Raw genomic sequence first — 27,357 nt, 5'->3', positions numbered from 1 at the left:
GCTTCACTTCGCCTTCTAGTTGAGGCCGGAGGCGGCGAGGTGGGAATGTCGCCGGCGCCCAGGTGGTAGGCCTGGCGGAAACGGGCGGACTGAGTGGAATCGGAATCCGGGTCTCCGGTTGGGTTGGGTTCCCGTGGCCGTGTTTGTGAAAGGACGGCTCGAAACAGGGCCCTCGGGGGCTGGGAGGAGCACGGGATGGGCGCGCGGGGGATGGAACCTTGAGGGGCTCCGTGCCCGGCCTGGCGCCACACTCCCGGAAGCGCTGCGGCTGAGGGGCGGGCTCGCGAGGTTTAAAATGGCTCGGAGGAGCTGGGTGAATGGGTGTGAAGACTCGACGTTCTTCTCGCACCCGTGGGCCCTCACAAGCCGCTCCTAGAAAACGCCGCACCCCCCGGGAAGCCGCCACGGGATGCTTAGGAGATCCGGAGGATCCTTGGCGTGACACAAGCCAAAGGCCTTTGGACTTGCAGGTCGCTGCAGTTGCCATTGCGCGGGAGAAACACAAGCACCCCCCCTGCGTCCTCAACCCCAGAAACACTGTGCACTGTGGTAAGAGGCTAGATACACCGGGAAGACAGATGAGGGCCGCGGCCGCCTTTCTTCCTAGGCATGCGAAGGTGGGTTCGGGGAGTGGGAGAGGCAGTGCTAGAAAGATCTGTTCCCAGGGCGAGCTGCCCGCCGTCTGTGAAAGGAGAATCCAGGGCTCACTCTCACACTTACAATGCTGGATGCTGCCTACAGATTCTCGGCAGAGATTCTTGGTAAAACGGGCCGGGATGTGGTTGCCCCTCCCACATGGTTCTTTGCCATTTCAGCATCCTCTCCCAGAGTAAAGGATGGGGACCGCTTTTTCCAAGTACTCTCTAAGCCAAGAAAAGCCCAATAAGTGAATTGGGAATTCCCATTATCTCGCTTTCTTCATATATTCTCTTTTTCTCATAGTCTCCTTCTCTTTTTCATGTAATCTCTGTGCCTCTCCCCACCCCCCCACAATCTGTTTCTTGAGGCAGGCGCTCACCCTAGCCTTAAAAAAAAATCACAATATAGTCAAAACTGGCCCCTAATTCATAGCAATCCTGCTTCGCCCCCCCCCCTCCGTGCTGGGATTACAAGTATGAACCACTATGCCTACTTAACTTTTTCTTCTTTTTTATGTGTAGGGGTGTTTGCATGTAAGAGTGCCACATGCATGAAATACTCTGGGAGGCCAGAAGAGGGCATCAGACCCATTTGTCCCTCCTGTGCCCATGGGAGTTACACAGGTTGTGAGCCACCATGTAGGTACTGAGAACCCAACCTGGCTCCTGAGGAAGAGCAACAAGTGCCCCAAATGGCCAAGGCTTCAGGTCCCTAGCTTTTTCTTTCTTGACGAAGGCCTTGTTAAATAGCTCTTTCTGTTGCAGCCCTCCAAGTTCTGGAATTGAAGCTAAGCTCTGAAATTCTTTTTTATTATTATTATTTTTTAGTTGCACTTATTTATTTGGGGGTGGGACACACATGTGCATGGAGGTAAAGGAAACCCTGCAGAAGTCAGTTTTCTCCCTCCGTCTCGTGTGTTCTGAGGTCCCACTCATGTAGTCAGGCATGTTGGCAAACACACCTTCATTCACCGAGCAGCTTCCAGTTCACAAGTTCTGAACTTACAGAAATGGGTGTGAGCCTATTCCTGGCTCTGCTGGAACTTGCTCTGTAGACCATGCTGGTCTTGAATTCACAGGAGATCCTCTTGCCTCTTCCAAGAGTGCTGGGATTAAAGGTGTGAACCACCACCACATGACTAGGTTTTGACCTCCTAAGGTGAGAGGATTCTTAACACGCTTGGAGTCAAGCACTGTTAACTGCTGTATTTTATTTATTTATTGTTTCAGGTTTTTTGTTTTGTGTTTTTTTGGTAAGATTTATTTATTATGTATAGTGTTCTGTCTGCATTATCCCTGCAGGCCAGGAGAGGGCACCAGATCTCATTGTGAGCCACCGTGTGGTTGCTTGGAACTGAATTCAGGTCCTCTGGAAGAGCAGCCACTGCTCATAACCACCGAGCCTTCTCTCAAGTCCTTGTTTTGGGTTTTTTGTTTGTTTGTTTTTTTGAGACTTACTTAGCCCAGGCTGGCCTTAAATTTGTTATGTAGCTGAGGATGACTTTGAGCTCCTGATTTTTCTACCTCCCTTTCCCAAATTATGATATTTCAGGATGAGGTCACCATGTTGAGCTAAACTACATATTTTTAAAAATTTACTTAAATTAAAAAAGATTTTTAATTTTTAACTATATGAACTCGTATGTAAGTGTATATGGGTACAGGTGTCCATGAAGGCCAGAGGCTTGGAACCCCCTGGAGCTGGAGTTACAGGAGGTTGTGAGCTACCCACAGGTGCTGAGAACTCAACTCAGGTCCTCTGCAAGAACAGGTTGTGCTCTTTGCTTCTGAGCCATCTCTTAAGCAGCTACTTTAATTTTCTCTACTAGGGAGGATGAACTTGTTCAGCGAGAGTGCACATGACTGAACAGTGCTGTGAAGGAGATACAGAAAGCCCCCAAAGCCCAAGATGGTAGGCAGATTGCATCAGTGTAAGATGTGTGGAAATATCAGCAACCCCCAGCCCATCCCTGCACCCTGAACATTTGACTGCATAGAGTATTCTAGAAGTTTTGTGGCAAGGACCAGGAGATAGTCTCTATGGCAGAGTAGCATAAGAAAAAAACAAAACAAACAAACAAACGTAAGCATGGAGCTGGACCTTTTATCCTGGCACCTGGAGGCAGAGACAGGTGGATCTCTGTGAATTTCAGGCCAGCCTGTTTAATATAGCAAACTCCAGGCCAGTCAGGACTGCACAGAGAGAGACCCTTCCTAGCACCTCCCCCCAAAAAATTAAACAGTGAACAAAGTTTCCCTTGAGCCTCTGTTTTAGTTGTTGTTCTTTGGTTTGGTTTTGTTGAGGGATGCTCTCACTGTTGCTCTGACTGGCCCCGAATTGCTATGTAAAGGACCAGGCTGGTCTGGATGCAGAGATCCACCTGTCTCTGCCTGCAGTGCTGGGATTGAAGGGGAGCCACCTTTGAGATCTGCGTTTCCTGCTGGAAGCTTTTTTTTTTTTTTTTTTTTTTTTTTTTTGAGACAGGGTTTCTCTGTAGCTTTGGAGTCTGTCCTGGAACTCACTCTGTAGCCCAAGCTTGGCCTCCAACTTACAGAGATGCGCCTGCCTCTGCCTCCTCAGTGCTGGGATTAAAGATGTATGCCACCAACACCTTTCGCTGTTGGAAGCATTTTTATATTTTTGGTTGTGAGCCTAGCCTTTAACGGCTGAGCTATCCCTCCAGCCCTGTTGGAAGCATTTTTAAACACGCATCAGACACACGACAGAAGAAAGCATGCTGGTTATTGATTGCATCTGTCTGGTGGCTTTTGTGTGTGGTATCTGTAAGTCCGAGGAAAGGTGTCCATCTACACCTGGCTTTGCTGGCTAGTATGGACTGTCTCTGGGCTCTGAGTAAATTCATTCTCAGAAGCTGGAGGAAAACAGAACTCACTTCACCTGTAGTGCCTGGTGCTCCTTCCTGGGCCTGGGGGAGAGCTCTCGCTTCCTGCCCAGTTCCTGCACATCCTCACTGATGCATTCTGCTAATGGGATTTCTTCCCTCCACTCCCATTTTAGGCACTGAAAACCAAGAAAGGATTGAAAGGTAAGTGGAGCCATGGAACATCACCCTTAATCCAAATACACCTCTTTCTTCTATTGGGGGGGAGGGGTTTCAAGACTGGGTTTCTCTGTAGAGCCCTGTCTGTCCTGCAACTCCTTCTGTAGACCAGGCTAGCCTGGAAAACACAGAGATCCGCCTGCTTCTGCCTCCTGAGTGCTGGGGTTAAAGGCTAGACCCCCTTTGTTTTTTTTACAAGCTGGTGAGGAGGCCCAGCAGGTAAAGGTGTCTCATGACAAGCGTGATAACCTGAATCCCAAGGACTTACACAGTGGAAGGAGAGAACTGACTCCTGCAAGTTGTCTTCTGACCCCCACACGAATGTCATTACACCCATTCCTACTCCAACTTAAAAAGAAAAGAGCCAGGTATATTGATGCACCACTTTAATCACAGCACGCAGAAGGTGGAGACAGGCTGATCTCTGTGAGTTCAAGGCCAGGCTGACCTATATAGTTCCAGGACAGCCAGGGCTGTGTAGAGAGAGACTGTATTTCATAAAAACTACAGAGCTGGAGGATCAAGAAGGCTGAGTCTGATGAAGCAAGACTTTGCTGATACACTCCTCCTAGAAAAAAGGGTGGAAAGAACAGCCCTTATTGGAGACAACCACAGGGTTGACTGCACTACCCAACATTTAACAACAAATAAATAAATGAAGTTGTAGGAAAAAATATTTCTCATTGAGCTCTGAATTCAGGGACATATGGTTGAAGCTAAGGGTGAGAAGGCAAAGCTGGTGGGAGAATTAATCCAAGCATGCTTACCTGGGTGTCCCCACCATGCTTACCTGGGTGTTCCCACCATGCCTCCATCAGAAAGTGGCCAGGGTGAGTGTATTCAGGCCAGCTCTAGGAGGTGTCAGATGGGGTTGGGGGGTACAGAGGGATACGAGAGAAGTGTTCATGTGTGTGGACCACACTGGCCTCTTAGAGGCTGGAACTGATCTCTGGCTTGTGTGTTTTGGGTGAGGTGGGTAGAAAGATTTCACTGAAAAGTCATTACCATCACTCTTCAGGAAATTTTTTTGAGGCTTTCTACCTGGGGGCATTGTGGCTGTAGCTGTGGCTGTTGCCATTGGAAACCATCTCATGGCCAGGGAAAGTCAGCGTCAGCCTGAAGCCTGGGATCAGAGAACTCTAGGACAGAGACATATCAGGACATCAGGTTTATAAACATCATTCATCTTGCCTCCTGAAGTCCTGATGTCCCATTTGTTTTCAGGTTCCATTGATGATGTCCTTGGTGACCTCCTGGGAGATGACAGTAAGTACTTCCCTGGGCAGGGGAGGAGAGATTGATAAGAGAGCTCAGCCAATGAGAGTGTAAGCCTGACCACTTGAGTTCCCACATGGGGAAGGAGAGAACCGGCTCCTAAAAAATGCCATGGGGCTTGCTGGACCTTGTATAACCTTACTTTATCTTTTTCAAAAACGGCCAAGTGGTTTCCCACAGCAGCCACACCATATACATTCCCACCAGCAACACCAGAGGCTCCTGCTTTGCCTCACACCCACCAATGCTTAGCTCCCGTCTTTTGTGTTTCATGTGATTTGTATTTGCTTTTTGTTTGTTTGTTGAGATGGGACTTGAACCCAGGGCCTGACTAATGCTAGGCAGCCACTGTATCACTGGGCAGTTTTATTTTATGATGAGGTATGAGTGGGATGCTCAGGCTGGCCTTGAACTCACTGGGTATCCCAGGGAGCCACTACACTTTCCATTCAAATTCCAGCGCAGCTGTGATCACAGGGCTGTGCCACCAGGCCCGGCTCTCTCTGTCATTTTGATTATGGCCATGCTGAGAGAGACTGGGATGTATGTTTCCCTAACGCTGGGGAGTGTCTTCTCATGTGCTTATGACATTTATCATCATCTTTGGAAAAACCTGCTCAGAGCTTTGCCCATTTGTGATTAAGGCTCTTGGCTTTTGGTTGTTGAGCTGCAAGTGTCCTCACGTACTCTATCGTTTTGTTCTTCTCTACATTGTTTGTAATGCTGGGAGTGGAACCCAGGGCCCATCTCTTTTACTGAGCTACCGCTCTCAGCCCCAAGTTCCTTATAGATTCTTCCTTTTAAAAAAACCTTGTAGGCCTCTAATCCCAGCACTTGGGAGGCAGAGGCAGGTGGATCTCTGTGAGTTCGAGAAAAGCCTGGTCTACAAGAGCTAGTTCCAGGACAGCCTCCAAAGCCACAGAGAAACACTGTCTCGAAAAAAACCAAAAAAAAAAAAAAAAAAAAAAAAAAAAAAAAAACTTGTAGGTTTCTTTTTTTTTCCTTTTTATTTTTGGAGAAGTGGTGCACGCTTGTACAGTAGCACACTTGTAAGTCAGAGGGAATTGAACACAGGAATCAGACTTGGTGGCAAGCACCTTTACCTGCTGAGCCATCTTGCTGGCTATTTGTTTATTTATTGTTTGTTTGTTTATTATGTTTGGGATGAGGTCTCACGGTGCAGCTCAGGCTAACCTCAAACTTGAGGAAATCCCCACCTTAGACTCACTGGTGCTGAGATTTAACCATGAGCCATCATGCCCAGCTAACCTCTTACTTAATGTTTGTGTTCATGCTGTTGCACTGAGGGACAGGGCAGAGCTCACCAGGGGTCTCCAGGCTTCTGTTTCCAGGGAGAACCTGTGTATTTGAACCTACAGTTAGGATAGTGGAAAGCCATTGTATCTCTCTGCCTTTTCACGTGGCACAGGTGGAGTGGGTTGAACTGTCCATTTGGCACTCCTAGCATCTGGGTTTGACTTTCTACGTAGAAATGTACCCACTCTCTTCGTGTTTATCAAGTATGGCATCAGGACATGCCTGTGTGCCATCGAGCTGCCCTTTTCGTGGGAAGGTGCAGGACACAGCCAAGTGGAGGAATCACTGTTCTCTTCATTGTGACTTCAGGGTTTGTGGCTGAACTGCACCATGTGTCTTTACTTGTTTTCCTTGTCCCAGCAGCACTGCTTGAGAAGCCTGTTGAGCCAGCCTCACATGCCAAAGACACAGCAAGCGTCCCTCAGTGGCCCCCGTCCAAGGCTAAAGGAAGGTAGGCCCTGTTGGCACATTTCTATCCAGCCCCCTTGCCCCCACTGCACTCCATCTTGGCCAGTGCACAGTTGATGTTGGGAGATTCTACTTTTCCCTTAGCTCTGATTTTTGGTGGAATCAGAGTAAAAGGACCCCAGGCCTGGGGGCCTGAAGGCCTGGCATCTACTCCACTTGTTACTTGGGTCACCCCAAATCACTCTGCCCTCGGTTTCCCTATCCCTGAAATGGGAGAATGGCTCAGATCCCTGCTTTTCAGAGTTTCCCAGCCTCTTGCGAATGAGCCCGCCATTTGTCCATCTAGCTGGGGTGGGGCTGCCTTTAGTCCCCCCACAGATTTAGAGATCTGTGAGCTTGAGGTGGGTTGGGCCTACATGGAAGTTCCAGGGTAATGAGGACTACATGGTGAGACTTTGTTTTGTTTTGAGACAGGGTTTCTCTGTGTAGCCCAGGCTGTTGTGGAACTTTGTAGACCAGGGTGGTTTTGAACTCACAAACATCTACCTGCCTCTGCCTCCCCAGTGCTGGGATTAAAGGCATGCGCCACCACACATAGTTGTCTGTGAGATTCTTATTCTGTCTCTGTTTCCTGGGGAAATCTCTCCAAGTTCATTTTGACACTGTGGTTTGTCCCACAGCTCTGTGAGACAGGGTCTCGTGTGTTGGAAACTGGCCTAGAATTGGATCTGTATCTGAGGGTGACCTGGAGTCCTAACCCTCCTGACTCTCCTTCCAAGTGGTGGCCTAACAGGTGTAGGCCCTTACACCTGACTGGCCTGCCCTCCCCCCCTTCCCCTCCTTTCTTCTTCTTCCTTCCCTTTCCTGATGCTAGGATTGAACCCAGGGCCTTGCACATACTAAACACTTGCTGCACCAATGAGTTACCCCCCAGACCCTAGTTTTAATTTTTAAAGTCATCTAGGGGACATCTCTTTGCAGGTCCCTCCCAAAAGACAGTGTTGACGGGCTGCTGGGAGCTGATGCTGAGGTGAGCCTGGTCCATCCCCAGTCTTTGACCTTTGTGCTTGTCCCCCAAATAGTGAGACTTGGAGTGGCCTAATAGCTGCTCACGGAAAGGTTTAGAAGTCCTGCAAAGTTGGGTTGTTTTGTTTCATTTCATTTTGAGGTAGGTTTTTCTGTGTGACCCAAGGATTACAGGTGTGCAAGCTAATGCACACCTCTACTTTCCCCCCATTCCCTCCAACCCTCCCCCCCCTTTTTTTTTTTTCTTTGGAGACAGGGTCTTACTATGTGGCCCTAGCTGGCCTGGTGACCTGGAACTCACCATAGAGAGCAGGCTGGCCTCAAACTGGAACTCATAGAAATCCACGGGCCTCTGCCTCCAGGTGCTGGGATTGAAGGCGTGCGCCCCCATGCCCAGCTTCTTACTTGATTCTTAAAGTCCATGGACTGCTGGATGGACCCAAACAGCACCCATTTCCTCCTCACCAGACAATGAGCTAGATGAAAGAGCCTTCCCGAGTGCAGGAATTGGGTAGAGCCTCTTCCCATGAGACAGTCCTGCCTGTCTGGCCGCATGGTGAGACTACTTCCTCATCGTGTGACCAGATAGCTTGGACTGTGGTGGAAGTGGCTTCTGCAGCTGGGAGGGACAGACACTGGGAACACTTTCTGGGTCTCCACAGATGGGCAGGTTTGACTTCAAAGAGCTAATCCCTGGGGGTTGGGGAGTAAGAGACCCTCCTGTTGACAGCCATCAGTTAAGCTCTCTGGCCCTGCATGGTGACTGGGGCTGGGAGCCTCGTGCTGCTGGGCCTGGCTAACATTAGTTTCACTGTGTTTCACCTGTGGATTCAGGTCTCCAGTATCTCGGATGCAGACCCACAGGTCTTCTTGCAGAACATGAAGGTAGCAAGATGTCTTTGCCCTCTTCATGGCTGGGGTGGGTGTGGGCCCCAGCCGTCCAAGCCAAGGCTTCCCAGTCCTGTAACTTCTCCTTTATAACTCTGTCCATCTGGAGCCAGGAGAGTCTGTCATGGCCTCTAGTGAGAGACTTTCCTCGCTGGGTCCCTGACATCCCCTGCTTCCACTGAGGGGAGTAGAGCAAGGGTAAAGTTTCTTCTCAAGTCTGCTCCTCGCCTTTCCTGTGTCTCCTCCAAATCCCCTGTCAAGAGTGCCTCTCTCATCAGACCAAGCTGGAAATGAACCCTTATACTGGACTCTAAAGAGACATTGTGAAATGTGGATAAGAGCATAGGCACAGTGTCCAGGTGGCTTGGCCTGGGCCTCAGCCATGTCTAGTTCTCACTTCTTTCACAGTCAGCAGCACTTTTATCCCAATCTGTCATGGTCCCTAGGCCAAGGCAGAGCTCTTGGTTCCAGCCTCATGGAGCTCTGTCTCTATTTTCTTCTTGTCTCTGTTTTTCTCCCCAGAGTCAGCAGGCTGGTGCTGGGCATGACTTTCCTGTCCTCACTGTCACTCTTTGTGGTGACCTTGTGTCTCATGAACAGTTCCCAGCCACCCCACTCTGCCTGCCTTTGCTTCCTTTTTCTTTCCTTTCTCACCGGTTCCCTCAATTTCCTTTGCCCTCTCACAGTTCTGTGCCTGGGTGTCCTCAGCCCAAAGTCCTTCTCCCACAAGCCAGGCAGCTCCGTGTTGTTCAGTTTGGGAGCAGGAAGTGGCTTGGCCGCTGGTGAGGGTGCCAAATGGCAGCCGGGAAGTGTGTTGGTCACTTGGTCACATTTTGAAGCACAATAAAGAAAGAGAATAGATGTGTTTCTGAAGTTCTTTTCAAGAGACTGCCCCCAGTGACCCAGGGACTCCTAGAAGGCCCTACCTCCTAAAACCATCACTCCAAGAACAAGACTTTTCTTAGGGTCCTTTGGGGGAACCCTGAACATCTAAACCATAGCACCTTCCTAGACACCAGGCTTCACTCCTGCTCTCCTAGGACCTGGATAGCATGGATGATGATCTCTTTGGTCGGATGAAGTCTCATCCACCCTCTGGCAAAGGAACTACAAAGGGTTCTGGGAAAGAAGTGCCTAGCAATCCCAAGCCTGCTGGCGCATTAACAGCTAATGATAAAGGTACGTGGATGAGACTACTGCCCTTGTGTCCTGTGAGCTCTCTGTGCTGTCTTAGTCACTGTTCTACTGTTCTGTTGCTGTGAAGAGACACCGTGACCAAGGCAACTCTTTTTATTTATTTATTTTTTGGTTTTTCGAGATAGGGTTTCTCTGTGTAGCTTTGAAGCCTATCCTGGCACTCGCTCTGAAGACCAGGCTGACCTCTGCCTCTGCCTCCTGAGTGCTGGGATTAAAGGCATGTACCACCAATACCCGGCCCAAGGCAATCCTTATAAATAAAACATTTAATTGGGGGCTTGTTTACAGTTTCAGAGGGTTAGTCCATTATCATCATGGCAGGGAGCTTGGAGGTACCCATGATGCTGGGGAAGTGGCTGAGAGCTGACCCACAGACAGAGAAAGAGAGACACTGGGTCTGGTTTGGGCTTTTAAAACTTCAAAGCCCGGGCTAGAGAGATGGCTCAGAGGTTAAAAGCACTGACTGCTCTTCCAGAGGTCCTGAGTTCAATTCCCAGCAACCACATGGTGGCTCACAACCATCCGTTATGAGATCTGGTACCGTCTTAGGTGTGCTGATACACATGGAAGCAGAATGTTGTGTACATAAGTACATAATAAATAAATAAAATCTTTAAAAAAAAAAAAACTTCAAAGCCCACCCCTCTCCCCAGTGACACACACCAAGGCTTCACCTCCTCCAACAAAATCACACCTCCTAATCCTTGTAATCTTTTCAAACGGTCCACTCCCTGGTGACCAAGCATTTTAATACATGAAGCTATCAGAGCCATTTCTCATTTAACACCATGTGTACCTAGGATGAAGAGGCCAAGGAGCCAGTTGTGTGTCTTTCTGTGGGGCAAAGGTCTGTTCTCTTCTTCTTGTCTTAGTTAGGATGACAGTTGCTGTGATGAAACACCATGGTCAAAGCAACTTGGGGAGGGAAGGGTTTATCTGGCTCACACTTCCACATCACTGTTCATCACTGAGGGAAGTCAGGACAGGAACTCAAGCAGGGCAGGAACCTGGAGGCAGGAACTGCTGCAGAGGCCCTGGGTTATGGGCTTGCTCCCCATGGCTTGCTCAGCCTGCTTTCTTTTTCTTACAGAGCCCAGGACCATCAGACAGGGATGACCCCACCCACCATGGGCTGGATCCTCCCCTCTCAATCACTAATTAAAAAACTGCTACAGCAGTGGGTCTCAACCTTGAGGACCTCTTTGGTGGTTAACAACCCTGTCACAAGAGTCGCATATCAGAAGTCCTGCGTGTCATATTTACCTTACAGTTAATAACAGCAGCAAAACTACAGTTATGAAGTAGCAACAAAATAATTTTGTGGATGGGGGTCACCACAACATGAGGGACTGTGTTAAAGGGTCACAGCGTGAGGTTGAGAAGCCCTGCTCTGCAGGCTTGCCTGTAGCCCAGTACTATGGAGGCATTTTTCTTAATTAAAGTTCTCTCCTCTCAGATAACTTTAGCTTCTCTCACATTGGCCTAAAACTATCTAGCACACCACTAGAGTGCTGGAGGGTCATTCTTATTTAAAATGCAAGGTTTGGGCTAGGGATATGGCCCAGTGATAGAGCACTTGCCTGTGCATGGCTTCCTGGGTCCCACCCCCAGCACTGCACAAACAGGAAAAGAGACGTTTGATGGCAGTTTGTGAGTCTCCCAAGTCATGTTTCCTTCCAAAGGTCCAGGTGAGAACCCTGCTGTATGGATTCCTCCATGGCTGTGCCTACAGCCAGGAGCCTCAGTTTGTCAGAAGAAAGTGCCCACTGTCCCTGGGGCTCTGAGACGAGTAAAACCTTGGGCAGGAAAGACCCAGTTCCAGAGTGCCTTTTCTGTTCCTCCTGTAGGAGATGCCATTCCCGCCAAGAAGTCACCTCCTCCTTCCAGCAACTATGGGCTTCAGTACAAGAAGTTTTCCTTTGAAGGTATCAGAGTCCTGTCTCCCCCACTGTCCCCTCCCCCTTTCTGGAATGCTTGACTTAAGAGCCGTGATGCTGCTGAAGGCCAAGTCTGTGTGTGTCAGAGGGACAAAGACTGGTCACCATTTAGTTCTTATGAGTTTCCCAAGGAAATGACTGTGCCCTATCAGCCAGGATGTTTGAGGGACCTACTGGCAAAGACTATGAAGCCAGGCTTTAAAAGAAAATGTTCTAAAAGAGAAGGAAAAGGTTCCTTTATGCCTGGGTACATGCTTTAGGGACAATTCTAGGAGTCCCAGGGTTTACCCAGCTCCCTACCCCTTGCTTGAGTCCCTTGGTGTGTGCCCTCCCCCATAGACTGCACTCTGTGGATACTGAAGAGCCCCTTTAACTTCAGCTTCCGGCTTGTTTTTCCTAAGCAAAGGACAGCAGTCTGACCTTTGTCTTTCTTTCTGGCCATGAGACTTTGAAGACCCACTGGCGGGACTTCTCTCTGATGAGGAGGAAGAAACAGCCAAGAAGCCACCCACAATGGAGAGTAAGCCTGTTTCCAAGAGCCCCAGCACAGCTACAGGCCACCAAGGTAGGAGGAGAGGCCTACTCCTGGTCCCAGAGGTAGAAGGGGTTAGAGTCGTTATAGCTCCTCAGCAGGGCAGGCCCGAGACCTCCTGTCCAAACCGGGAGATTATCAGGCTCCAGGAGTAAGAGGTGAATGTGTGAACATGGCCCTAGTTCTCTCTCTCTCTCTCTCTCTCTCTCTCTCTCTCTCTCTCTCTCTCTCTCTCTCTCTCTCAAACTGACAGAGTTCTGCCACCACCACCAGGCTCTGGTTCTCTTTCTTAGGGCCTTCTGTTCCTCTGACTCCTGGGGATACTCCCATCCGGAAGAAAGAATTGCTGTTTGACGAAGGGGACGACATCATGACCACCCTGGGTTTTGAAGACAGCCCCAAGGAAGAGAGGAAGAAGACCGGAGACCAGTGAGGATCCTTGTGAAGTGGGGAATCCCTGGCCAGGCTGCTGCCTGAGGCTCAGGGAAAGTTCAGGTTGGGACAATATGGGAACCCCATGTCATGACACACTCCTTCCTCACACTCTGTCCCACAGGGAAGGGCCCCTCCCTGCTCGCTCCAAGCTGGATGAACTCCTGGGTCGAGGCACAGCTGCCAAGCTCCTTACTCGCCCAGGCACTGGGGAACGCAGAGAATTCAAGCTAGACAAGAAGTATCAGAAGCCAGAGGGTACGGATGCCCTAGGGAAGGAGGAGGGGAGGGGAGGGCAGGGTCTGTACTCGCTCTCTCTGTCTCTCCCCCACACCCCTTGCTTTTTGGTTTTGTTTGTTGAGATAGGGTCTCTATAGCTCCTGGCTGACCTGTAACTCTGAGGTCTGAGCCACCCTGCCCGTGTTTTCCTCTCTTTTGAGACAGAATATTACTGTAGGCTAGCTTCAATTTCATGATAATCCTGTATGTACCAGCCTTCCCAGTGCTGGGATTGTAGGTGTGAGCCACTGTGTCTAGCTCAAACCGCATCTTCACCACAGGCTGTAACAAAAGCTTCCCTTCAGAACACAAATTGCTGAACTCTGTCACTGAGACAGCTATGTCTTGAGATAGTTTACCCATGGGTAGTCTAGCACTCTGTTGCTTTCTGTAGCTAGTTTTTATTTATGGCTTCCTTCGCTTGGCCTGGAGATGTTGCCCAGTGGTAAAGCGAGCACTTGCCAGATCCTGAAAAGGTTTGGCTTTCCTTGAAGATGATGTTCATGCCCTTTAATTTCCAGACAAAGAAGACAGCTGGGATGATGAGATCCTCACCTTTGGGGCTTACCAGCCCACTGTAGCCTCCTCTGAGGGCAGACAGTCCCGCCGGCAGTCGGTCAAGTAAGTGGGGCTTCAGGGAGGTCAGCCTTGGGGACAGGCCTGTCCCTGCGGCCTTCCCAACCTCACCCTACAGCCATGAGTCTACAGTGCTAAAGTGAGAGGGAAGCTAGGAGCTCCTAACAGTCCAGGCAGAGCTGGGTAGACTTGCAGTCTCCAGACCCCTAAACTCCTCAGAAGGAAAAGGAAGAGGTGGGCCTGCTTTTGCTTGAAGCTCTGAATGCCATGAAAGGCTGGTATGTCACTTGGTCTCCCAGAGAAACCACAGCCCAAGGAGTTAGCACAGCCACCATCCTGAAGCCGTAGTGGGGATCCCTCTAATAGCTTCCCAGACCCTGCCATTGGCCATATCCTCATGACACACGGCACATTTGCCACAGAAACAGACCAGCAGTGAACTTTCCGGAATGTGTAATTTTTCTCCATGTATATGTTTTTTGTTGTAAAAGGATTTATTTGTTTATTTTGTGCATATGAGTGTTTTACCTGCATGTATATCTGTGCACTGTACACAAACCTGGTGCCTGAGGAGGTCAGAAGAGGATGTCAGATCCCCTAGAGCTCGGGTTCCCGGGCTTATGTGAAATCGGACCTGTCTTTTCCTGCCCTTTTTGTTGTTGAGACTGGCTGGCCTCTAACTCACTGTGTAGTCAAGGATGGACATTGACTTTATCCTCCTGCCTTCATTCTGGAATGCTGGGTCAGCAGGTGTGGATGGACCACCATCCTGGTTGGTTGTGGCACTAGGGATGAGCTTAGTATATGCTAGACATGTAGTCTACCAGCTGAGCCATGTCTCTAGCTGCTGTGAGATGGTCACTATTGTTAACACTATTTTGACATAGGGTCTTTGTAGCACAGGCTAGTTTTGTACTACAGGCCAGCTTTGCACTTATAGCAGTCCTGGGTCAGCCTCCCGAGTGCTGGGATTACAGGTGTGAGCTACTGTGCCCAGTTTGCTGTGGGCCAGACGTGCACCCCCCTCAACAGCAGAGAGTAGGACTGATGGGGGCTAACAGGGTGTGCTTCCTCCCCTGCCCAACACCCGCCTCTCTGTCTTGAAGCAGGTTCTTGGGAGAAGGTGGCTCAGACCTTAAGGGGGACCTTAAGGGGGAAGCCGGCTTCAGACACAGCCCTCCACCAGCTTCCAGCCCTGCCCACCCCAGAAGAGGAGGAGCTGACTGGCTAGGCCTTAAGGACGATGACCTGGACCTGCTGTCTTCCTCTCCTGTTCAAAAGGTTCAACAAGAAGACTCAGCCATCTCCACACCCTCTCTACCCCCTCCTATAAACCAGCACTCAGCCCCAGAGCCACACCCTGCCCCAGTTGGATTGCCCTCAGCAGCCAAGCCAGCAGCTAAGGGTGTGAGGCCCTCTACCAAAGCCAGCCAAGCCTCACTGAAAGCCTCTGAGGAGAAAGAGGATGACTGGCTGAGCCATGTCATATCTCAGAAAAAATCCCAGGGTCTAGCCAGAGAGGATCGTGCTGAGCCCTCTAAGGGTCTGAACTCACGGGGATCATTGGGTCAGACCCCTTCTAGCAGGTATGAGCGTGGGCTTCTACGGTTGGCGGGAAGGATCTGGCAAGGTCTGGGGGTCTAGCCTTGCTCACCTCACCTGTTGCATCCTTTGTTAGAGATACTAGTGTGGCCACTGATGCCGCCCCAGCTTTGCTTCTCTTCCTTCCGGGCACAGTAGAGAGCTGCCCAGATGCAGACAGACAGGCCGGGGGCTGCTAACACTCATGCCCTGGCTGCCGTGGGGACAGGTGCTGACTGGACTGGGCAAGGGAAAACAAAGGGTGTTTGTGGTAGCAGTGTCCCTGTCCCTCTTCTCTGAGCACAAGCGCTGTCTGCAACACCAGTCAGACCCACTGTGCCGAGTGTAGGTTTCGGTCAGCTTGTGTTAAAGGTAGCTAGTGCATGTGTGAGTGAGCTTCCCATGGCCTCTTGGAAGTGTTTGAGTAAATGTGGAAACTGGGAGACAGCCCCTGAGCACCACAGAATGGCCATCCAGTGAGGCTGGGGGTGAGTGACCCCTGTAGGCAGGAAGGGAAAGGGGCTGACAGGCCAGGTCCTAGGAAGCAATAACAAGCCTTGCAAGCAGAACCAACAGGAAGAGGTTGTGTGAGCCCAGGGACACCACCACTGTGTCCTAGATGTCCTAGAACTGGTGTGTTGGGGGAGAGCAGTTTTGATGTTGACCTGAGATGAGAGGGAAAGCTGATGACCTGAGAACCAAGAAAGGAGGGAAAAGAATACAAGAGAGCAATCAAGGGTAGCTATGGAGACGGGGTGACCCAGCAGCACCAGAATCTAAGACTACACAAAGCATGACAAGGCTTGGGCTTGGACTTAACTCCAGTGTGTGTGGCATGCCCATGGTTGCTGTGTTACTGAACCATGATGGATGCTGAGTTGGACAGCAGGTCCTAGAAGGGAAAGGCAGCCCACAAACTGCAGGAGTCCTCCAGCCTGGAAAAAATTCCAGAAAAGTGGTGGGAACAGAGGCAGAAAGGGGAAGGAGTGGTGGGAACAGAGGCAGAGAATGGAGTGGTCGGAATAAGCAGGGGAGAAGTGGTGGGAACAGGCAGGGGAGAAGTGGTGGGAACAGGCAGGGGGAGAAGGCTGCCAGAGCTTCATGCTAGGAGCTTGTCTGGGGTTATCTTCATGTAGCTCACTACCAGTCTTCACCTTTAACATGGACTTTCCTCAGCCAATCTGTTGCTGGCACTCAGGCCCTTGAGCAGGCCATTGCTGAAGAAGCCTCAAGAACAATTCCACAAGGGATCGCAGCTGGCAGGCCTGGTATCACAGGGTATGTCCAAAGACAGGGCTGGGAGGGCCACCCTCTGCTTCCTTCCCTGGCTCACTGACTGTTGTATTCAGCATCTATGCCTAGCTGACAGATGTCTGAGACACATATCTGTTGCCCCTTTACCAAGCCGCCAGTGCAGCCAGGTCCTTCACCCCAGCAGAGCACCAGCCCCTAGACCTCTGCATCCAGCTGTTTGAATCCAGTGCTTTTCTTTGCTTCCCCTTCTCTGCCTCTGTCTCACACAGAAGCTGTTCAATGTGCCCTCATCTTTATGTCCCCAGGTCCTCCATGCGTTGGAGCCAAGCCACTACTGTCCTCCCTGTAGGTGACCCCAAGACAGGAATGGTCTCTGCCTCTGGGGACTTTTCTAGCAGAGGTTTGTTTCCGTCTCTGCTTGGAGTTTAGCCCTGGGTGAGGAAGAGGTACCTTGAGCTCCTTTGGGAACTCTGGAAGATCCTCGCTATGCAGTCCTCTGAACCTCCTCCTCTTTCTCTGCCGTCACGTTTCCAGAGCCTGCACTTTATGTTCCACGCTCCCAAGAACCCACGGGGCTCTCTGTGCCAATCCAGGTAGGGAAGGTGGACAAACAGGGTTAGGTCTTGGGCCCAGTGAACAATTCTCCCCTGCTCAGAGGCAACTCAAGGAGCTGGCCTTTGACACTCTGCTAGAATGCATCAGATACACCCAGTAGGGCATCAGCCCACTCATCCAGTGTCCCCATTAGCACTTCCCTGAACTCCCGGGTGGAGATGGGTGTGACTCTGCCAGCTTCAGTCGGGAACTGGAGATGGCTACTGTGCAGGAGTGGCTTGAGACATTCCAGTGGGAAAGCATTAGTACAAGCCTGGCATGATGGGACACTCAAGAAGAGCATAAGAGCATCACACATGTGAGGTTGACCTAAGGCTGCATAGTTAGTTCCAGCCCATCCTGGGTTCAAGAGGGCTGGGGCTTGCTCTCTAGAGGAAGGCTTGCCTGGCATGTGAAATACCAGGGTTCAGTCCCCAGTACTGAAAAAAGGAAAAAAGAATGCTGTCTTAGTTACTGTTACATCCTGATCCTTAGGCAGCAGAAACAGTGAAAGAGACTCTGGGCCTGGCATCAACTCAAAGCCCATCTCCAGTGGCATACCTCCTCCAACAAGGCCACACCTCCAAATCCTTCCCAAATAGTTCCACTAACCAGGGACCAAGCATTCAAACATATGAGCCTATGGGACCATTCTCATTCAAAACTCCACCACATCCCATTTCACACAAACCCCTAGTCCACAAGACTGAGGAAGAAGAATGAAGTTTGAGGCCAGGCCTGGCCACACAAAGGCACACACAGGTGCCCTGTTGTTCCACTGGAAAACATACCCATCTCTGTATCTTCTCACTCATCACTGGGCCTGGGAGCTATGACAGTCAGGAGTGCATCCCCGGGAAACAGTGGCTGAAGGGCTGCTTGCCGCACCAACTGTCAATTTAGGCCTTTAGGCCTGACCTAAAGGGCCAAGGTCAGAAGCTTTTGTCGCAACTGAGGCATTTCTTCTCTCAGGCTAGAGATGGCCCCTCATTGAGGAGGAGGGAGGGAGCTCTGATGACTGCTTCCCTGAAAGGCCTAGGCCTCACTAAGTTCCTGTCCTGCTGGAGCCGCTCTGGTCTTGTCCTGTCTTGCCACCTAAAGGGATGGCCAATAGGTCCACCAGGCAGAGACTGTGGAGTGGCAGAGCTCAGCAGGAGGCCTGTGGGAACAGCTCTCATCCTCTCCCACAGCCCCTACTCCCAGAGTCTGTGGTGCAGAGTCTGCTGCCAGGCTCAGGATACCAGAAGCAGCTCCTGGCCGCCCAAGGGCAGCTTCAAGGCAGCACTGCCCAACTTCAGGCCGAGCTGCTGCAGAGCCAGACCAAGCTGTCTGAGCTGGAGGCCCAGGTAAGAGCTGCAGGGCACGGAGGGCTGCTGCCCTCGTGGGAGGTAACCCCAGGAGGGAGGAGGGGCTGGATGCAGCAAATGTGGAGTGGGTTGCCTGAACCCACTCTACCACTCTTGCTTCATCCATGCCTAGGTGCGGAAGTTGGAGCTGGAGAGGACCCAGCACAGGGTGCTGCTGGAGAGTTTGCAGCAGCGGCACCAGGCTGACCTGGCGCTCATTGAAGATGCACACAGGTACCCACTGTGTCCAGCCTGAGTGCAGGTTCACATCTCCTCCCTGGGCCCCAGGATCATGCCAGTGTGCTCAGTGAGCCCTCTAGGTGGGTGTTGTGTTGACAGAAGCCGAGTCAAGGTGCTAGAGGCATCCTACCAGCAGCGGGAGGAGCAGCTCCTCAGAGAGAAGGAGGCGCTATCCGCTCAGCATGCATCCTACTGCCGGGAAGCTGAGCAGGCCAGGGCTGAGCTCATAGCCCAACACCAACGGCACTTGGCCATGGCTGCACAGGAGAAGGACCAGGAGGTGGCGCGGCTTCGGGAGCTGCAGCAGTAAGGGCAAGAAGCAGGAGAGCGGGGAGTGGCCTTATGAGGACAGGGGCAGGGTCTGGGGAGTGGGCTTATGAGGACTGGCTGGATGACAGCAGTGCCCAGGAGACCACAGTGTGGCTCTGCAGCCATTGCATGAACTCACCCTTCCCTTCAGCCCACTGAGATGAAGGCTCAAGGCTGACTACGCCAATCCATTGCCCCTCGTGGGTGGGATTCCACCCACTGCTGGGATGGGAGGGTCTGGGAAGTCACCCACTGAGCTTTCTGGATGAGAATGGACTAAGAAAAGACATGTAGAGGCTCTTGAGGACAGAGCAGCCCATGGCCAGCACAGAGGGCCAGGCACAGCTTCCTCCTGTGCTGGGAAAGGGGCCCTCTGCTGCACAGCCCTGTGCACGTGCAGGGAGGCTGTAAGAGAGGGCCGGGCGGTGGTGGCGCACGCCGGAAAGGAGCCAGGAAGCTGAGGCACTGAGGCCAGGCCTGGAGGAGGAAGAGGAGGAGCTAGTGCTCGGAGGCATGTTCCTGCCGTGCTCTCCGGTGTCATGAGTCTGTGGTGCTGCTCATAGTGGCCTTGGCCTTCCTTGCCTCCCCCAGGGCATCCATCCTGGAGATGCGCAAGGACCATGAGCACCAACTACAGAGGTTGAAGGTGCTGAAGGACCAAGAGATCGATGCTGTCACCAGTGCCACCTCCCATACTCGGTATGTGTGTGCCTGGTGCTGTTTACCCAGGGGATTAGTTAGGCCTGGGAGTCCCCAGGGTGAGACACCCTGATAATCTTTCAGGTCCCTGAACGGCATCATTGAGCAGATGGAGAGATTTTCCAGCAGCTTGACTGTGCTGTCCTCCCGTGTGGAGGCCTCACACCTTAATACCTCACAGGAGCGAGAGTTGGGGATCCGGCAACAAGACGAGCAGTTGCGAGGTAGCCCTTCTCTGTAATTGTCACCCCCTTGTTGGGTAGCAGGGCGGTCAGTGAGCACCCTGTGTGTTGCCCCCAGCTCTGCAGGAGCGGCTAGGCCGGCAGCAGCGAGACATGGAGGAAGAGCGTAGCCGGCTCCAGGAGGTCATTGGGAAGATGGAGGTGCGCCTGAGTGAACAGAGCCGGCTCCTGGAACAGGTGAGTCTTTCCTGATGTATAAGATGTCTCTGCATTTGATCCTCACCAATAGGCCAAACCCATGGTCAGCCGTCCTCTGACCTCCACCAAAGCAGGCAGTAACCAAGGCTTGTTCTTCTTGTCTCTCCCTGCTGCTGTCTTTACCCCTGCACTGGGCCACCCAACACCTGCTCTTCGGCTGCCAGCCCCAGGGCATCCTGCAGAGTCCCCATCATCACTGTACTTCTCTGTTCCTCTCGTCACTCAGATATGTCACATCACACCTGTGACACTGGAATGGATACTCTTGCCTACTAAATGTTATTTAGCCCCCTCATGTGACAACTGTGTTTCATCCCCTACATGTCATTCATAGATGAAAGTGAGCTCCAGTCTTGTTTTGTTTCCTTTTTAATGTGTGTGGGGTGTTTTGCCTTTGGAGGCCAGAAGAGAGCATCAGATCCTCTGGAACTGGAGTTACAGGTGGTTGTGAGCCACTGCCATGGGGTACTGGGAACTGACCAGTCCCCTGGAAGAGTGGTCAGTGCGTTTAGCTGCTGAGCCATTACTCTAGCCCCTAAGCTTTAGTCTTTAAGGGAGACTAAACTTGCTGAACTTCTCCCCTCACGCTTACAGAGGCTGTGGGTTCCTAGCATGTGTGACTGGTAGGTAGTGAGCAAGACCTGGCAGTTCAGGGCAGGGCACTCCTGAACCTTCCTGTGCTGCAGTCTGACCTGTTGCTAGAGCCTTCTAATTCAGAACTGCAGGAGCTGGACCTAGGTGGCCCCTTCCAAGCATCTGTCACTCCATGGTTCTCTGGAAATGAGTTTATGACTCAGCCTGGGTGAAGCCAGATTTGCACAGCCCCTCTGGAACAGCCTGGCCTGCTCCCAGAGTAGGGAGTCAGCCCTCAGCCCTGCCCTGGGCCTTGCAGGAACGCTGGCAGGTGGCCACTGAGAAGTCCAAGGCAGAGTCTGCCCAGCGCACCCTGGAGGAGCAGAGGAGGCTCATGGTTCAGCAGATCTCCATGGAGAGGGAAGAACTGGAGAGAGCCAAGGTGAGGCCAGATCCACACCCGGCTGCTGACCCCACCATTCCTGCCCGAGGACATTCCCACTACCCCCACTGTCCCCACACAGAGCGCCTTGCTTGAGGAGCAGAAGTCAGTCATGAACAAGTGTGGGGAAGAGCGCCGGCGCCTGGCAGCGGAGTGGGCCGAGTACTTCACACAGCAGAAGCTGAGTAAGGAACGGGCCGAGCGCGAGGCTGAGAGGGCGCTGCATGCAGACTCCCAGCGGGAGGACACTATCATCAGCCTGACCAAGGTAGGGCTCAGAGCCTCGGTGGCCCTGGCCTCCCAGCTGTGTGCAAAAGACCCCAGGCCTAGGAAATAAAAGCACAGCTAGACATAGCAAGAATTTGGAACAGCAGTCAACACCTCAGGTACCTTGCCTTTTCTGAGGCACTATGCATATTTGTCTTCTATGCTAGTTGGTTCTTTTGACTCATATTTAAGTGAGGAAACTGACATTCAGAGATACTGGACACACTGAATTTGTGTGGCTTGTGTGGGAGCCCCTGAGCTTGGCTATAGGCCTCTTTGGTCCATGTCCAGGGAGCCCCTTGCCCTACTGCCCACTTCCAGAGGCAGGGGGAGAAGGGGCCCCCAAGGGCTGTACAGAGCCTGGGTTAGCTCTGGATAAGTAATCACAGCCATGATCCCACCTTCTCAGGAGCAGGCAGAGCTAACGGTTAGGGCCTGTGAGCTCCGGGCCAAGGAGGAGAAGTTGGCTGCTGAGAGGGAGGCTTTGGAGAGAGAGCGCCAGGAGCTTCGACTGGAGAAGGACAGGCTCCACAAAGCCAGCCTGCGCCTCCAGGCCCGCGTACAGGAGGTGGAACATATGAGCAAGGTATGCCTTGGAAGGGCTGTGCTGTGAGCCCTGGCCATGTGACTCTAGCCAGCCCTGACCCAGTGGCCTCCCTGCAGGTGGCCTCCAAGAAGTATGAGGAGGGTGAGCAGGCCCTGCAGGAGGCCCAGCAGATGCAGTCCGAGCAGCAGGGCCGGCTGCAGGCAGTTCAGCGGCAGCAGGAATGGCTGCGACAGCAGGAGCAGCGTATGCACAAGGCAAGTTTCCAGTCCTCACTCTCCTTGCGGTCCCTCGGGCCCACCTGCCTGTCCTCCTCTCTGAGTCCATCTCTCTGGGGTTGGGCACAGGAGCATCTGAGCCTGGCTCAGCAGAGACTGCAGCTGGACCGTGTGCGGCAGGAAGTGCCTTCCAGCCTTCTCGGGCAGCCCTCCACAGTTCAGGGCCCAGCAGTGCCCAGCCTGGATGGTAAGTGACTCCAGGAGCATGGGACACGGCCCGGAGCAGGTGGCAGGATCTCCTTCAGCTACTTAACTTAGGGGCTGCTTAAATCCCTTTGTTTAAAGACAGGGACTTGCATTATAGCCCAAGCTGGGTTCAAACTCAGATCCTCCTGCCTCAGTGAGTTATGCCAAGTTCATGAGACCCCAACTAGACCACCAAGGAGTCCACTCTCCAATGCAAAAAACAAAGGTATTGGGGAGTATTAACTCAGGTTCTCTGTCCCTCCAACACTGTGGGTAGAGTGAGAAGGACCCAGAGGTATTGGGGTCCCCAACAGTCTCAGGATTGGTGCACTTCTGGGCTTGGATGAAATGCCCTCTGCTGATTAGTCAACTGGTTGCTATAACCTATAGGCCCTCCCAGGGTGGTTGTTATGCTCTGTACAGTAAAGCACATCCAGAACCCGCCAGCTAACTTCTGATTGATTCCTTGCCACATGGAGGGTATCTGGCTTCCTAGTGACTGGGGTAGGTCCAGCAAGGTCAGAAGGTCAGAAACTCAGCAACATGTGCTGAGTCAGAGGCTTACATCTTACTGGGTCTTTTCTGCAGCCTGTCATGGCTGCTCAAGCAGGGGCTGGGTGAGGGTCTGGTCCCTTCAAGTACACTGGATGCTACATTATAGGTGTGTCAACTGTTGAACTCTCTCTAGCCCCACCCCCTTATTGTTTTCTTTTTGTTTGTTTGTTTTTGAAGACAGGGTTTCTTTGTGTAGCTTTGGAAACTGTCCTGGAACTCTCTCTGTAGACCAGGCTGGCCTCAAACTCACAGAGATATGCCTGCCTCTGCCTCCCAAGTGCTGGGATGAAAGGCGTGTGCCACCACTACCCGGCTTGTTTTTGTTTTGAGACAGGGTCTCACTGTGTGGCCCTGGATGACCTTGAAGTTACAGTCACAGAAATTCTGCCCCTGTCTCCAGAGTGCAGGGATTAATGAGCCACCATACCTTTTTGTTGCTGTTATTTGTTTTTGGGTCTTTGGAGTCTTAGCTTGTAGCCCAGGCAGGCCTTGAACTCAGAGTAATCCTCCCGCCTCTGCCACTCCGTGCTGGGATTGCAGGTGTGTTCTGCCACCACAGGCTCCGAGTCTTCTTTCTTCCTTGTTCTTTTGTGTGAGGGTCTGTGCACCCATGTATAGAGCCCACAGGAGGTCACCAGGTGTCCTGCTCCAGTACAGTCTGCTTTGTCCTTTTTTAAAAATATTGTATGGGTGTGTTTTATGGGTATGTGACTACTATAAAAAAAAAAAATTGTTGTATGGGGTGTTCTGTGTTCTGTGCCTGATGCCCACAGAGGCCAGAGGAAAACATCGGATCCCCTGGAACTGGAGTTACAGATGGTTGGGAGCTGCCTGTGGGTGCTGTGACTGGAACCTGGGTTTTCTGCAGTCCCTTCCTATAGGCAGTGTGGGTATGGGTCATGCAGAGGAAAGCAAGGCCCCTCAGTTTGCCCCCTGACATTGGCTCCTGCTTTTCTCCTCAGCCGTCCAGGCCCCTGCTCCCACCAGTCCTCAGTGTAGCCAGACTCCTGCTGCTCCGGTGCCCACACACCTTCTTGCCAAGCTGCTGCTGCTGAAGCACACAGCAGCACAGGTAAGTATCCACTGGGCCCAGGTTCTCACATTTACATTCATATCGAACAGCCCCTCCAAGGCCCCAAGGAGGGCTGGCCCTGCTCATAAGGGAAAGAATAGATGGCTAAGATTGGGGATATAGTAAATGGTAGGATACTTATCTAACTTGTTCAGTCCCCAGTAATATCCCATTAAAGATTGGCTTTGAGGGCAGGAGGGATGGCTCAGCTGTTAAAGGCTAGGGTCACAACCAAAAAAATGGCTTTGAGCTAGGTGGTGGTGCACACCTTAAATCCCAGCATTTGGGAGGCAGAAGCCGGTGCATCTCTGTGAGTTTGAGGCCAGGTCTCAGACAGCCAGGTCTTAAAAAAATCAAAGAAAAACAAACTTTAACCCCTGCACTTGGGAGGTAGAGACAGGCAGATATCCAAGTTCAAGGCCAATTTGGTCTACATAGCAAGTTCTAGGCCAGCCAGAGCTACACAGTGAAACCTGTCAGGGGGAAAAAAAAAAAAGAGGCAAACTGCCGCCTATATAGGTTCTGGCCTGTTCTAGGCACAAGATGTTGGCAATAACCCTTAAACTGAAAATAACCTATGGCACAGTGACAGTTGCTGTCACTCAAGGAGCAAGTCCTGGAGGCTGAGCTCAGAACTGAAGAGCGCATGTACGTCATGTATATCATACATTCTCCTTTCTCGTGACCCTGCAAGAGGGCAGGGGATTTCACTGCCACTGCGGCGCTGTCTTAGCCTGTCTTCCTTTCTGTTTGCTTGCTTACTTTCTTGAGATGGGATCTCACTCTGTAGCCCAGGCTAGCCTTGGATTTGCATACAGTCCTCCTTGCAAGCACTGGGACCACAGGTGTGAGCCAGCAGGCCCACCTATGACACATTCTTATCTCCGGTCTGTAGATGAAGGCACTGTAGCCTAGAGACTTGAGGTCATTGCTGATAAGTTCCAAGGTTCCCAAGTCCTTGCCAGGACTGACATCATGGCCTGTCTCACTTCATGCTTGGACTCCCACATACCCCCACTGCTTCCCAGTGCCAGGCAGTAAATGAGGGGGTTCCCAAGTGCAGGCTGGCTCTGCCAGGATCAGGGCACAGACGTGTAAGCACTCCTCTGGATCTGCCTCACAGGACCACGACTTCTTGGAGAATGAACAATTCTTCCTGGAAACACTGAAGAAAGCGCCCTACAACATGGCATACCACTCTGCCTGAAAGTACCAGAGCCTTCTCAGCAAGCATCTGGGCCTAGAATTCTCGCTCACTGCTGACAGCTCCCCACTCCATGGGAGAGGCTTCTAGGGAGGTGGCAACTACCCAGAGTCTGATTACAACTGTTTGTGTGGACAGGGTATCTGTGTGTTCTTCCCAGGGACTGACCTGCAGCTGAGAGGCAGGTGCCTTCCTCCAGGGAGCAATGACAGCAAGGAAGTCTTAGCACCAATCGCTCACGCTTGTCCCATACATAGTAAGGCCCCAGCTCCTCAGCCCCTTGTATAGAGCAGCCACTGGAGACATGCCTGGGTTTATTTCAGGGCAGCAGGGTGGGACACCATCATCACCAGCCCCTACTTTTCCCTGACTATGGTCCCCTCCCAGATGGGAACAGGGAGAAGGGCTGCTGAGCTGAGTGGGCGGCCTGGCCAAGGACAAGGATGGCACTGTGCTGGAGGGTACCATGCCCAGACAACTCCCTCTAGTTGGATGTTTCTGGAATTCATTCAGCACTTCCTCCCCACTCTCAGGCTAGTTTACACACTCCCATTACTTCCTGGTGACCAGCTAACTCATCCTGGAGAAGCAGGAGGAGGAGGGAGGGAGGATTCAGAAGCAGGAGCCTCTGCCTGGAAATGAGGGGCCACTCGACCGAGCTGCTGCGGCTCCTCCAGTCTCTAGTGTGCTGAAACCCTGTAGCAGGGAGGGTAGCAGGAGATGGGTGAGGGACGGGAAATGACCCAGCAGACCTAGGGCAGAAGGACTCAGAAAGAAAATGCAGTTGCTTCTACAGCAGCTTCCATTCTGGGGCTCCTTGCTTCCCACCTGAGAGAGTGTGTCCACAGGAGCAGGTGGGCAGAAGAGGAACATACAAGGGGGTGAGGCAGAGTCTGCCTCTGCTCTCCAGAACCATTCTCACAGGAACCTAGTGCTGTAGCCAAAGATGTACACGTAGTCTTGGATCCATTAAAATGCTATATTCTTTGGGGTTCTGTTTTGATTTGCATTTCTGGGGGTCAACTCTGGGGCTGTACACAAGGTAGGTAAAAGTTCTTCCCCTGAGTTGCCCTCGAAACCACTCACTATGTTCCTGGTATTGGAGTTTGCCCATGCCCATTGGAATTTATCCTTACTTATTAGAAATGTTTGCCCTGCTAGTTGTGGTGGCTCATATGTGTAATCTCTGCGCTCAAGTTCAAGACAAGTCTTAGCTACAGAACGTTCCAAGCCAGGTCAGCCTGGACTACAGAATGAATGGTGGCCCACACCTCTAATCCCAGCATTCCAAAGGTAGAGGCAGGCAGATCTCTGTGAGTTTGAGGCAAACCTGGTCTACAGAGTGAGTTCTAGAACAGCCACGACTGTAGAGAAACCTAGAGGAAGGAAGGAAAAGAAAATGAAATATAATGTTTTCTTTATGCTCCTGTTATTTGCTGGGAGAAACACAGTCCCCAGAACAGGCAGGTTACTTTTTTGTTTGTTTTCTTTTGTTTTTCAAGACAGGGTTTCTCTGTGTAGCTTTTAAGCCCATCCTGGAAATCCCTCTGTAGACCAGGCTGACTTCGAACTCACAGGGATCCACCTGCTTCTGCCTCCTGAGTGCTGGGATTAAAGCCATGTGCCACCGCCGCCCATCGTGACTGTCAGCTACAAACTAGACAAAAGGGGGGACAGGAGTGAGAACAGGAAAACTGTGTGTGTTTGTGTGTGTGTGTGTGTGTGTGTCAGGAGATGGCAGTGCACAGGAAGGGACAGAGGACAGAGCTGCACCTGACACAGCAGTGTGTGGGCACAGAAAAGTCCACCTAGGGACCTGAACATGCATCAGAAAGGAAGACGTGAAGAGGAGCCCAAATCTCTGACATGACCCAGTGGCATGTGAATGGTGCCCATACACCTGTAATCCCAGCGGTCAGGTGACAGAGGCAGGCAGATCTCTGAGTCTGAAGCCAGCCTGGTCTTCAAAGCGAGTTCCAGGACAGCCAGGGCTACCCAGAGAAACCCAGCCTCAAAAAAAATACTAGCCTGACTATAAAATAAGTGCCAAGGTAGGTAGGGATACATAGCAAAACCCTAATGCATTTAGAATTGATATTGTTGGAGCTGTTGTTTCCAGTGAGGACATGTATGAATCCATGCTAGGCCTCTCAAACAGGTGAAATCCAAGTAAGCCCCACTCTTCAGAGCTTGCCAGACAGGGAGA

At 51.7% G+C, this 27,357-nt stretch overlaps 1 protein-coding gene and 1 non-coding gene across 27 annotated transcripts; both read left to right on the top strand.

Moving 5' to 3' along the window:
• On the top strand, nt 1–26,142 carry Fbf1 (Fas binding factor 1). Of its 26 annotated transcripts, XM_035447271.1 has the most exons (32): nt 423–549; nt 1,161–1,281; nt 2,468–2,550; nt 3,658–3,685; nt 3,900–4,068; nt 4,925–4,966; nt 6,656–6,743; nt 7,682–7,730; nt 8,561–8,611; nt 9,655–9,793; nt 11,659–11,736; nt 12,194–12,313; nt 12,574–12,709; nt 12,837–12,970; nt 13,513–13,612; nt 14,674–15,153; nt 16,325–16,426; nt 16,708–16,802; nt 16,937–16,995; nt 18,187–18,342; nt 18,476–18,576; nt 18,682–18,888; nt 19,483–19,590; nt 19,675–19,814; nt 19,891–20,009; nt 20,923–21,045; nt 21,128–21,313; nt 21,722–21,898; nt 21,976–22,113; nt 22,204–22,321; nt 23,838–23,947; nt 25,071–26,142. In XM_035447271.1, the coding sequence occupies exons 9-32, from the start codon at nt 8,606–8,608 to the stop codon at nt 25,152–25,154; spliced, it is 3,216 nt and encodes a 1,071-aa protein (XP_035303162.1). In that variant the 5' UTR covers nt 423–549; nt 1,161–1,281; nt 2,468–2,550; nt 3,658–3,685; nt 3,900–4,068; nt 4,925–4,966; nt 6,656–6,743; nt 7,682–7,730; nt 8,561–8,605; the 3' UTR covers nt 25,155–26,142. The 26 variants fall into 26 exon arrangements, with proteins under 26 accessions (XP_027281440.1, XP_027281439.1, XP_027281428.1 ...); XM_035447268.1 differs by lacking the exon at nt 1,161–1,281 and having other exon boundaries at nt 413–549; XM_035447272.1 differs by lacking the exon at nt 1,161–1,281 and having other exon boundaries at nt 413–549; nt 6,653–6,743.
• LOC113836712 lies at nt 4,212–4,339 on the top strand. The gene has a single exon (XR_003487156.1).
• Nucleotides 26,143–27,357: the final 1,215 nt, after the last annotated feature.

This window comes from Cricetulus griseus, chromosome 7 (genome assembly GCF_003668045.3).
Source record: "Cricetulus griseus strain 17A/GY chromosome 7, alternate assembly CriGri-PICRH-1.0, whole genome shotgun sequence".
Classification (NCBI taxonomy): domain Eukaryota; kingdom Metazoa; phylum Chordata; class Mammalia; order Rodentia; family Cricetidae; genus Cricetulus; species Cricetulus griseus.
This window is presented reverse-complemented; position numbering and strand designations above follow the sequence as displayed.

Bases quoted from the DNA above. Each gene is read 5' to 3' on its own strand.
- Fbf1 (XM_027425616.2), top strand. From the start codon at position 318: ATGGGTGTGAAGACTCGACGTTCTTCTCGCACCCGTGGGCCCTCACAA. The intron at 3,686-4,924 runs GTAAGTGGAGCC...ATTTGTTTTCAG, and splicing joins AACCAAGAAAGGATTGAAAG to GTTCCATTGATGATGTCCTT. The intron at 22,322-23,837 runs GTAAGTGACTCC...TTTTCTCCTCAG, and splicing joins AGCAGTGCCCAGCCTGGATG to CCGTCCAGGCCCCTGCTCCC.